The following is a 13,454-nucleotide window of genomic DNA, read 5'->3' as shown; positions in this document are numbered from 1 at the left end:
TAGCGTTATGGATATATATGATCACGCGTGTCCCTCTGTTGAATGCTTGAATGGGGAGAGAACGCGCGAAACTTTCGAAAAATCCTGATAGATATCCATCGATCAATTTAACTTAATGTTACAAAATCAGTCGGCGGTGTCTTAGGCCATTATAATCCTTATGTCGTTCTATTCTAATAAGAGTCATCCGATGACACTTGTTATGAAAATGTCTAAAAACGAAATATAAATATATAATATCTAATAATATTAAGCAAAATTATTTACAAGCAATATTATAGTGTATCTTTGATGACGGAAGAGAAGTTGAAATAATTGATAAATAGACAATTTTTATTATAAAAAAACAAAAGACTTCGTGCAGCTGTATTTCTTAATGAATTTTACTTCTAATGAAAAACTGCATCGAAAGTTATTTCATGACTAACTAAAATGACTTGTATGTATAAATAGAAATAAATATGACTAAAAATATATATAGTCTGATCACGTTACATGTTTTATCAATGTACTCTAAAATTAAATATATTTTAGTAAACGAGAAATATATAAACAATGAACTGTTATGATTTTTAAAGCTGCCATTTACAGGCCATTACGAATGAATTTTCACGTCAAAACAGACTCAGCCATTATAGGAAATCAGTATCATCCTCGTTGTAAGAAATTATTTTTGAAGTTTGCACGAAATATTTTCTTCCGATCACGATCCGATTTCAGATTTCCGGAAATAATATTATTTCTGTGAAAGGACGTTATTTCTTTTTATGTAATTAAAAGATTACGATATTGAAAGCACAATTGAAGTAATTTATATGAATGTTTCTTCGCACATCTTTGATTTATCTGTAAAATATTTTCATCTTATTATTTTTATCAACATCCATACAAAATAAATAGCAAATAATAATCGTTCGGTAATAAATAATTTTTCACGCTGTTAATATTCAACAATAATCTGAAAAACTCGAATATGAGGTCAATTCTTACGAGCTCTATAACGAAGTTTATTTTATTCGTACAAAAAGTCGAAAAGCGCTGCAGAATCGCCCGTTAATTGTATTAATTGCGAAATTTTATAGCATCTATTAATCAAGAACAGAGAAAATGTCAATTTTTTTCCAATCTTCCCTTGCAGTTCATTTCTGTACTCTTGATTTACGCAAGAATTTGAATCGAGAGAAGATGACACCAAGATATTATTTTTAATTGTATGACAGGGGAATATATTATCGCACTTTTATCACTACAATTTTCAAGGATTAATATGATATAGTAAATTGTAATGAGAAAAAGCGCTTGTCGTGTCGAACAGCACCGTTATGCATTTAAGTGCACATGACGGAATGAATAATACAAATAAAATCAGGTCGATAAGTCGATGATTTGATGCGGTTCGGAAATTTTTAGATCGCGGCAAGATTGTCTTAAAGCGGTAACAATGAGCTGTTCTCTCACTAAAAGAAAGCATGTTAATTTTTGTTCACATACGAAGATGTGAGTGAAACGAGAAAACCTTTGAAATTCTCGATCCATAAAATTCTTTATTTACGAGAGAGCTTCAAGATTAATTTTATTAGATCCAGTGTAACTTTGCATCTTTAATTCTTAATAAATTGAGCAAAGAGAAAATGATTTCAGTAACATTATAAAATCGAAAACTTTTATTGCTCATCGCAATGCACGAAAGACCTTCTATTTAGGATTTATCCGTGTTTTTTGAATGCAATCACATTTACATAGGTTTTGGATTTCGAAAAGTGGAATATGATCACGATGAGATAGATCGATTTTTATAAAATTAATATTTATTATATCAATATATAACGTACACATATAATATATACAAAGTGTGAATTTAGCTTTGGATTTCCGCGTCGATCAACATCACAATCACCACGAGAAAGCGTAATATGTGTTTGAAATTTCTGGCAAATTTCTTTCTATCTTTCTAGCAAGTTTCTTTCTATCTTTCGTTGTGACTGGACAAAAAGACATAAAAAATAAATTGTATTCGATTCTTAGAGCTCTCGTTTATCGACATTTAGCAGCTGTTATATATACAATCGCGCGAATTCAAAACATATCCTTGTTATCGATCCGCCCTATCGATCAATCAAATTTAAAAATATTTTATTTAATATTTTGTTTTATAATTAAAACAAATTGCATTAAAATAAATTATTAAATGTGCGCGTGATTAAGAATCATAATAAAGGAAACATTATTGTTTCGAAAGAACAGACTGATTATATTTCGACTAGACGACCATGCAATAATGAACTTAGTAAATGACACTACTCGCAAAAATTCGCATTCTAATTAACAATAAGCTCATATCAGCTGCTTTCACGATAAAGTATTGCTGTTGAAAATTAAGAAACAATTATATACAAATATATACATATTACGAAAAAATTCATATGCAAACTTTGTCGGTTGGCGATTAAAAAAGATTCAGTTTTTTTCCTATCAGAAACTAAACTAATAATTTAAAAATTTGATGATAAGATATACAATAAAAGATGATAATGAAAGATTTTCCATATATTTCGATGAATTTTTCGCCAAAGCAAATCCCACTCGGTCTTCCTCTATGTCAAACTCGGTGTAGTTACTATCAATAAATGGTGACAAAGAAATATTTTCTATATGTTTTGATGAATTTTTCGCCAAAGCAAATCCCACTCGGTCTTCCTCTATGTCAAACTCGGTGTAGTTACTATCAATAAATGGTGACAAAGAAATATTTTCTATATGTTTTGATGAATTTTTCGCCAAAGCAAATCCCACTCGGTTCTTCTCCATATCAAACTCGGTGTAATAACGGCCAATAAATGGAATACCCAGAACCCATTTATTATTTTCAACTATGTCTTGTTTGTAGAAGATGGTTATACATATACTTTCATTATCTGGATGCTAAGCAGAATTAAATACACAAGATAAACTTCTCTTATACATATTTAAATAATTTAAATAATTTGTCTGTAGCACTCACCCGAATGATGTAATCTTTACCGGCAAGATCGAATGCTTTACCACCCAAAATAAACCTGATTGTAGCCAATTGAAAAATTCGATCGCAGTTCACCTTTAAATAAATAATTAAAATTAAAATAGTTTAAATAAATAATAATTTTAGTAATTAATTATAATTTAATATTATATATGTTCAACGGAAACAAGGCTTAATGTCGTTGTTCCATAGAAGTTTCATTTGGACGTACCTAATACTTACACTTTTTATCGCTAAATCTTTAAATTTCTTATAATTTTTTTATCAAAGTGTTTTCTGACAGATATGATTACTTGAAAAATATTGTTTACTTACTATTCCTTGTGGATTAGTTTCAGTAAAACTATAAATATTTGAAATATCTGATTGTGGTCCAGTTATTTGCCAAGCATTTGTATCAACGATAGCTTCGCAGCCTCCCAGGCACCAAGTAATATCATTCATTTGGATACTACAAAGCGATGACGTTAACAATTTGTTGAAACACGGTTAATGTAATTTAAAAAATAACGTACCTATCAATGGTAAATTGCCAGTATTGTTTGCTAGTAACGGGAATATATGTAAAATCTCCTTCGTAACAAGCAGGATCAGAACTACCGAATATCAGTTTGCCACCTAAATCGGCTGAAGTGTCTCTGCAAATTATATTTTGTATATCGTAAAGTTCTCGACATAAGCTAAAAGAATATGCAATAAAAAATAGGTGGTTCCATTTATGAAATTAAAGGTATCCTTGACCTGACCTTAACGATGCCATCCAAGGTCAAACCAATGACACCAATTTATGTTCCCCTCAAAACCATACAATTTATGTCGAAAACGTTTTTCTCTAAAATGCTTAGTTTTTGAAAGAAAAGAGGTGTACGGGTGGTCTAAAACACCCTGTATATAAAGGGTGTTCCAAAAGTCCCGGAATATATATATATATATATATATATATATATATACATATATATCTGTGATAATTAAAATTAAATTATATTTAATGTGCAAATATAAATATTATTTTAATTTATAAATATATAATACTATACATAAATAATAAATTTTATTTATTAATATTAAAATAAATATAAATGTATACAAATATAGAGCTACTGTACTTATATAATATATACAAAATTCATATTTATTATAAATTCTCATTTAAAGATATACGTTGTTCATATAGGTAGAGAAGATATATACCTATTTAGATAAAAACTGAAAATGCGTGATGACACTAGACCTTGTTCAATAATGTTATCAAAGAGAGGCGTCATTCTATTATCATTGATTATAATAATAAAATAATCAAGAGATCTCAGGCCAAAGATACCATCAAATGTTCGTACACACATATTGTCGACAGTCCCACTTTTGTCAATTATATCTATCGCTTCTAGAAATGTTTGATTCTCTATATTGAGGTTGGCAACCTATAATAAAATTGGTATATTAAAATAGTACATCGTTATTGCCGCGTGAAAAAAGGAATATATAATTGCTTCAAACATATTTAAACTATGATTATAGATATAAAAAAATATGGATTGTTTGTTTAATAATGACTTACATTCACAGTATCAATTGCTACATTTCCTGTTACAAAAAAATATTTATAAAATAAATGAAAATCTGGATGATAAGAATTTTTACTATTTCTTATATCATTGTATGTTTTGGATCTTGTATTATCATATTGATTATGTTTTGCTGTAAAGAACATCAATTTGTAAGGCATATTGTCAAATATAATCGAAAATCAGTAAAAATACAAAGATTTAAAAAATATATATAGAGATATTGTATTATTAATTTATTAAACATATATATATATATATATATATATATATATATATAATATTCTTTTATAATAATATAATTGTATATGTAAAATTGTAATTGTCGAATTAATTCATAAATCATCTGTGTTTATCAAATCTTGTTTGTATAATCTTCAGAGAGTGAATGTCATAAATTATTTAAATTAATTTAGACATTCCCAAATTTCAAAGTTTTCTTTTGTATTATTTACACTATAATAATAAATGTTACTATAAATTTAAGTAAATACGTATCTGTATTATATATTCAACTTCTTAAATATCCCAAGGTTACACTCGAAAAATATAATTGTAAATAAAATATATAATATTAAATTTATTTAATAAATGACAAATAAAAACACACACACATATATGTATGTAAGTATGTATATATATATATATATATATATATATTATTGGGTATACGTACAAATCAACGAATTACAACAAATACGGTGCGTGCATTTTTTGGAGAGTATCCAAAGATCTTTGGAACCAGCGTCGAATATCACTTTAAATTTTTGCTGTGGAGTTCCAATTTTAACAGAGCCATAGTAATGAATGTTTTTAAAATTGGTCAAACGTATTGAAGGAAGATTATCACTTAACGAAAGAATTTCTTGCAAGTTGGTGCCAACGTTTTTCGAAGATTCTCGAATGGAATCCATCTTGTGTAATGAAGTCCTTGAAATAACATAAACAGTATTCTGTGATATATATATATATATATATATATATATATATATATGCAAATATATATGTATAAACTGAATATTCACATTTGATATGACTAACAAATATTTTCAAAACAAATATAAGTCATGAAAGTCTACACAAATTTAAACGTTTTAAAAATTAACTATATAACTTACATACTTACAATATATAAATATATATTACGCATTTAAATATAAATATAAATGTTTATTAACTTGATGATCTTTCTAAACTATATGATTTTCGTATATATCTCAAAAATATTATTTAATTTGTATTATTTAATTTGTAATCGGTCATCATTTAAATGTAGATAAGTCAGTGTAAATAAGTCAGTCTAGATAATTCAGTGTAAATAAGTCCAAGATAGACAAAAGCAAACGTTACGAAAGACAAAAGCAAACGTTACGAAAGAAGAAATGAGCACTTTTTCAAAGATATTACTTTATTTACTCTTTGACTAATAAATAAAAATATACGTTTTGACTTATAAAATTTCATTCGATTTGTATAGAAGCATTAATTGCATTTCCTCAAGCCACGTGCTTAATCCAAGAAATCGGATGCAAGAAAAATAATCGATTTTTATATTTTCGATATTTATCATTCCAATATAAAATATAATAAAATATATATTCACCTGTGCAATTGTGCGTCAGTCGTCATAAAGAGCACCGTCACTATCGCAAAAAGGCGAAACATATATAATTCAGAATTTATTTACTGCTGAAGTCTCGATTCGAAAATTTCAACAAGGACTTTCTTTCGACACTTTATGATCAGATACGCAGAAAAATAAAGTGTTGTCGTTTACTAACTCTCCCTTAGCACTGTATCAGTATTCGATAGCGTTATGGATATATATGATCACGCATGTCCCTCTGTTGAATGCTTGAATGGGGAGAGAACGCGCGAAACTTTCGAAAAATCCTGATAGATATCCATCGATCAATTTAAATTAATGTTACAAAATCAGTCGGCGGTGTCTTAGGCCATTATAATCCTTATGTCGTTCTATTCTAATAAGAGTCATCCGATGACACTTGTTATGAAAATGTCTAAAAACGAAATATAAATATATAATATCTAATAATATTAAGCAAAATTATTTACAAGCAATATTATAGTGTATCTTAGATGACGGAAGAGAAGTTGAAATAATTGATAAATAGACAATTTTTATTATATAAAAACAAAAGACTTCGTGCAGCTATATTTCTTAATGAATTTTACTTCTAATGAAAAACTGCATCGAAAGTTATTTCATGACTGACTAAAATGACTTGTATGTATAAATAGAAATAAATATGACTAAAAATATATATAGTCTGATCACGTTACATGTTTTATCAATGTACTCTAAAATTAAATATATTTTAGTAAACGAGAAATATATAAACAATGAACTGTTATGATTTTTAAAGCTGCCATTTACAGGCCATTACGAATGAATTTTCACGTCAAAACAGACTCAGCCGTTATAGGAAATCAGTATCATCCTCGCTGTAAGAAATTATTTTTGAAGTTTGCACGAAATATTTTCTTCCGATCACGATCCGATTTCAGATTTCCGGAAATAATATTATTTCTGTGAAAGGACGTTATTTCTATTTATGTAATTAAAAGATTACGATATTGAAAGCACAATTGAAGTAATTTATATGAATGTTTCTTCGCACATCTTTGATTTATCTGTAAAATATTTTCATCTTATTATTTTTATCAACATCCATACAAAATAAATAGCAAATAATAATCGTTCGGTAATAAATAATTTTTCATGCTGTTAATATTCAATAATAATCTCTGAAAAACTCGAATATGAGGTCAATTCTTACGAGCTCTATAACGAAGTTTATTTTATTCGTACAAAAAGTCGAAAAGCGCTGCAGAATCGCCCGTTAATTGTATTAATTGCGAAATTTTATAGCATCTATTAATCAAGAACAGAGAAAATGTCAATTTTTTTCCAATCTTCCCTTGCAGTTCATTTCTGTACTCTTGATTTACGCAAGAATTTGAATCGAGAGAAGATGACACCAAGATATTATTTTTAATTGCATGACAGGGGAATATATTATCGCACTTTTATCACTACAATTTTCAAGGATTAATATGATATAGTAAATTGTAATGAGAAAAACGCGCTTGTCGTGTCGAACAGCACCGTTATGCATTTACCATAAGTGCACATGACGGAATGAATAATACAAATAAAATCAGGTCGATAAGTCGATGATTTGATGAGGTTAGGAAATTTTTTAGATCGCGGCAAGATTGTCTTAAAGCGGTAACAATGAGCTGTTCTCTCACTAAAAGAAAGCATGTTAATTTTTGTTCACATACGAAGATGTGAGTGAAACGAGAAAATCTTTGAAATGGTCGATCCATAAAATTCTTTATTTACGAGAGAGCTTCAAGATTAATTTTATTAGATCCAGTGTAACTTTATATCTTTAATTCTTAATAAATTGAGCAAAGAGAAAATGATTTCAGTAACATTATCATAAAATCGAAAACTTTTATTGCTCATCGCAATGCACGAAAGACCTTCTATTTAGGATTTATCCGTCTTTTTTGAATTCAATCACATTTTACATAGGTTTTGGATTTCGAAAAGTGGAATATGATCACGATGAGATAGATCGATTTTTATAAAATCAATATTTATTATATCAATATATAACGTACACATATAATATATACAATGTGTGAATTTAGTTTTGGATTTCCGCGTCGATCAACATCACAATCACCACGAGAAAGCGTAATATGTGTTTGAAATTTCTGGCAAATTTCTTTCTATCTTTCTAGCAAGTTTCTTTCTATCTTTCGTTGTTACTGGACAAAAAGACATAAAAAATAAATTGAATTCGATTCTTAGAGCTCTCGTTTATTGACATTTAGCGGCTGTTATATATACAATCGCGCGAATTCAAAACATATCCGTGTTATCGATCCGCCCTATCGATCAATTAAATTTAAAAATATTTTATTTATTATTTTCTTTTATAATTAAAACAAATTGCATTAAAATAAATTATAATTTTAATGTGCGCGTGATTAAGAATCATAATAAAGGAAACATTATTGTTTCGAAAGAATAGACTAATTATATTTCGACTAGACGACCATGCAATAATGAACTTAGTAAATGACACTACTCGCAAAAATTCGCATTCTAATTAACAATAAGCTCATATCAGCTGCTTTCACGATAAAGTATTGCTGTTGAAAATTAAGACACAATTATATACAAATATATACATATTACGCAAAAATTCATTTGCAAACTTTGTCGGTTGGCGATTAAAAAAGATTCAGTTTTTTTCCTATCAGAAACTAAACTAATAATTTAAAAATTTGATGATAAGGTATACAATAAAAGGTGATAATGAAAGATTTTCCATATATTTCGATGAATTTTTCGCCAAAGCAAATCCCACTCGATCTCTCTCCATATCAAACTCGGTGTAGAAACGGCCAATAAATGGCATGCCTAGAATCCATTTTATTTCAGTTGTATTTTCAATTTGGTGTCCCGAAAAGACGTTTATACATTTCTTTTCATCGGCTGGATCCTAAGAATTAAATATACAATAAAAAGTTCTCCTATATATATTTTAATAATTTAAATAATAATTTGCTTACAGCACTCACCCGAATAATGTAATCTTTACCGGTAAGATCGAACGCCTTACCACCCAAATTAAACCTGATTGTAGGCAATTGAAGAATTTTCTTGCAGTTCACCTTTAAATAAAACATAATATCAAGTTAATAATTAATCATATTTAATGAATATATTAAGTATTTCAAAAACAAGAACTAATGTCACTGTTCCATAGAAGTTTATGTTTCATTTGAACGTACCTAATATTTATTTTTCTATCGCTGTTATCAATATCTTATAATTTTTTTTATCAAGAGCTACTTTGAAAGATATGTATATATTATTTGAAAGATATTACTTACTCTTCCCAGTGAATCAGTTTCAATAAGTAGATAGATAAATTGTATATCCATTTTTGGTCCAACTATTTGCCAACAACCTGTATCAACAATAGCTTGGCAGCTTTCCTTGCATAGAGTAATGTGTTTCACTTGGATACTACAAAGTATGATGTAAACAATTTGTTGAAACACGATCAATGTAATTTAAAAAATAACCTACTTATCAATGGTAAATTGCCAGTGTCTTTTATGAGTAACAGGAATGTATGTGAAATCCCCTTCGTAATAGGTAGGATCGGAACCACCCAATGTGAATTGACCACCTAAATCGGCTAAAGTGTCTCTGCAAATTATATTTTTTATATCATAATAAACTATATGTCTGCGATAATTAAGATAATTATATTTAATGAGCAAATATAAACTAATATATAACTAATATATTACTTTAATTTAAAAAATTATAATAATATATATAAATAATGAATTTAATTGTGTTAATATAAAAATTAAAATAAATTAAATGTCTTAAATTATATTATATCATCATAAATATAAAATAAATAAAAAAAAAAAAAAAAAAAAAAAAAAAAAAAAAAAAAAAAAAAAAAAAAAAAAAAAAAAAAAAAAAAAAAAAAAAAAGAGTGTCCAAAATCCTGACCGGTCGAATATTTCATAAACTATGCACTTTAGAAAGAAATGTTTCAGACAAAAGTTATATGGCTTGAAGGGGGCCATCAGATAGTGGCAATGATTTGACCTTGGAGAGTCATTTGAAGGTGACGTAAAGGTCACCTTCAATTTCTTAAACGGAACTCCCTATTTTTTATTACATATTCGTATAGCTTATCTCGAGAGCTTTCCAAAACACTATAATAAAGTATTTCTTCATTGAGTACTTTTCGAGTTATAAGGCTTGAAATCATTTCTTAATTTTGCATAAATCATAAAATATCTTGTAAAATATTCATTTTTCGATTATCTTACCTTAGTATTATACTTTTATGTACAAAATGAGAGGAATCAATTGGTCTAAAAAAAAAACAGTTGTTTTTTAAGAAAAAAATATGTAATTTGCAATTAACAATTACATATATTTTTTTTAAACAACTATGTGTTTTCTTTACACCAATTGATTCCTCTCAATATTTTGTATATAAAAGTATTAAGGTAAGATAATCAAAAAATGAATATTTTACTAGATATTTTATGGTTAATGCAAAATTAAGAAATGATTTCAAGCCTCATAACTCGAAAAGTACTCAATAAAGAAATACTTTATTATAGTGTTTTGGAAAGCTCTCGAGATAAGCTACACGAATATGTAATAAAAAATAGGAAATTCCGTTTAAGAAATTGACGGTGATCTTCACGTGACTTTCAAATGACTCTCCCATGTCAAATCATTGCCACTATCTGATGGCCCCCTTGAAGCCATACAACTTTTGTCTGAAACATTTCTTTCTAAAGTGCATAGTTTATGAAATATTCGACCGGTCCGGGATTTTTGGGACACTCTGTATATGCATATACAATATTCATACTTATTAAAAATTCTTGTTTATATTTTAAAGATGTACGTTGTTCATAAATGGATAAGATATGTACCTATTTAGATAAAAACTGAAAATACGTGATGAAACTAGACCTTGTTTAATTATATTGTCGAAGACAGGCGTTATTTCATCGATAGATAGGTTGGAATAACTCAGGCCCAAGACACCATCAAATGTATGTTCAGCAATCATATTTACATTTGATACGTTTACCACTTCTATAAATGTTTGATTCTTTACATTGAGGTTGGCAACCTATAATAAAATTAATATTGTAATAATACGTTATTGTCGCGCAAAAAAGAACATGATTGCTCAAGAAATAATTAAACTACGATTATATCTAAACGATTATATCTAAACTACGATTGTATCTAAATTGAATTGTTTGTTTAATAATGACTTACATTCACTGTATCAATAGCTAGATATCCATCTACCTCGATACAGTCGTATGATATACAGACGGAAATATCATAACAATTATTTGTTACATTATTGTATGTCCGGGATGTTGCACTATCATATTTATTACGTTCTGCTGTAAAGCAAATAAATATTCAATATCGAAAATTAGCAAAATTAGAAAGACTTTAAGAATATGTATAAAAATATCTCATTAATCTATATTAAATATACAATAATCTTTTATAAATAATTTTATAAATAATATTCATATAATAATAATATAAATAAATAATAAATAATAATAAATAATATAAATAATATTTTTTATAAATAAAAACATAATTCTTTTATAAATAAATATTCTTTTATAAATAAATATTTCTTTATAAATAAATATACAATATTCTTTTATAAGTCTTTTATAAACATATATTGTACATATATTGTAAATGTATTTGTCGAAATAATAAATTGTCTGCTTATCAAAGCTTGTCTGTATGTTCAGAAAGCGAATTTGATAAACTATTTCAGTTAATTTATACATGCAAATTCCAAAGTTGGCCATTGTAATATTTACACTATCATATTAAGTATTACTATAAAAATAAGTATGTGTATTTAACTTTTTAAATATCCCAAGATTATACTTGAAAAATATAATTGTAGATAGTATGTATATGCACAAACAAATTACTTACAACAAGCAGGTATTGTGCACTTTTTGGACAAAATCCAAAGAGGTGCGGAACCAGTATCAAATACAACTTTAAATTCTTGCGGTGGAGTTCCAATTTTAATGGAGCCATAATAAGCTACGTTTTTGAAATTGATCAATTTTTCTGAAGGGAGATTATCATTTAAAGAAAAAACTTTTTGCAAGTTGGTGCCAACTTTTTTCGAAAATTCTCGAATGGAATCCGTATTGTTCAATGAAATGCTTGAAATAACATAAAAAACATTCTGTGAATGCAAGTGTATATATATATATATATATATATATATATATATATATATATATATATATATATTTTATACATATGTGTATATATATGTATAAAATAAATATTCACATTTGATACGACTAACAGATATTTTCAGAACAAATATAAATCATGAAAGTCTACACAAATTGAAATGTCTCAGAAATCAACTATATAATTTATATATTTACAATACATTGCGCATTTAGATATAACTATATGAGAAATGTTTATAAACTCGATGATCTTTCTAAATAATTTGATTCTCATATATATTGTACATACATATATCAAAAGTAATATTTAATTTGTAATACAATCTTTTAAATAAAATCATTATAACGGACATTGCTTTTTAATTAACGACAATTTTGCGTGTAATTTTACAATTTTAGAAATAATTCAAAAACAAGTGACTTTATCAACTATCAAAAATAGAATGTAGAGAATGTCAAGTAAACAAATAATACAAAGCGATTTATACCTATTATATAAAGTTGATCTGCTATTGCGTGAAAAAGTTTACAATTAAATCTTTTGATGACCTCCCATCACGATTTATGTCAACGGTCGTCGTTTAAATAGGGATAAAGACAAGATGGACAAAAGCGAACGTTACGAAAGAACAATGAGCACTTTCTCAAAAATATTGTCATTTTATTTACTCTTTGACGAATAAATAAAAATATACGTTCTAACAAAAGAAATTTCATCCAATTTGTATAGAAGCATTATTTGCATTTGCACGCGTTTAATCCAAGAAATCGGATGCAAGAAAAATAATCGATTTTTGTATTTTCGATATTTATCAACATACAATATAATAAAATATATATTGACCTGTCTAATCGTGCATCAGTCGTCATAAAGAGCACCGTCACAACCGTAAAAAGGCGAAACATATTTCAGAATTTATTTTCTACTGAAGTCTTGGTTCGTTAAAATTTGATTTTTTCGACACTTTATAATCAGATACACAGAAAAATAAAGTGTTGTCGCTTACTAACAC

General features: G+C 27.2%; 2 protein-coding genes across 2 annotated transcripts; both read right to left on the bottom strand.

Moving 5' to 3' along the window:
- Positions 1–1,835: 1,835 nt before the first annotated feature.
- On the bottom strand, positions 1,836–6,386 carry LOC105247753 (lysosomal aspartic protease-like). The gene is made up of 8 exons (XM_025413498.1): positions 6,188–6,386; positions 5,261–5,514; positions 4,578–4,717; positions 4,211–4,440; positions 3,535–3,657; positions 3,335–3,470; positions 3,002–3,094; positions 1,836–2,922 (listed from the first exon to the last, which is right to left on the bottom strand). The coding sequence occupies exons 1-8, from the start codon at positions 6,247–6,249 to the stop codon at positions 2,485–2,487; spliced, it is 1,476 nt and encodes a 491-aa protein (XP_025269283.1). The 5' UTR covers positions 6,250–6,386; the 3' UTR covers positions 1,836–2,484.
- A 1,881-nt stretch (positions 6,387–8,267) lies between these two features.
- LOC105247754 (lysosomal aspartic protease-like) lies at positions 8,268–13,454 on the bottom strand. The gene is made up of 8 exons (XM_020030109.2): positions 13,286–13,454; positions 12,164–12,402; positions 11,465–11,598; positions 11,110–11,312; positions 9,722–9,844; positions 9,523–9,658; positions 9,208–9,300; positions 8,268–9,128 (listed from the first exon to the last, which is right to left on the bottom strand). Exons 1-8 carry the CDS (start codon positions 13,345–13,347, stop codon positions 8,895–8,897), a joined length of 1,224 nt encoding a protein of 407 aa, XP_019885668.2. The 5' UTR covers positions 13,348–13,454; the 3' UTR covers positions 8,268–8,894.

This window comes from Camponotus floridanus, unplaced genomic scaffold (assembly GCF_003227725.1).
Source record: "Camponotus floridanus strain SB8 unplaced genomic scaffold, Cflo_v7.5 scaffold67, whole genome shotgun sequence".
Classification (NCBI taxonomy): Eukaryota; Metazoa; Arthropoda; class Insecta; order Hymenoptera; family Formicidae; genus Camponotus; species Camponotus floridanus.
The sequence above is the reverse complement of the archived record's forward strand: the minus strand, read 5'-3'. Positions and strand labels throughout refer to the sequence as shown.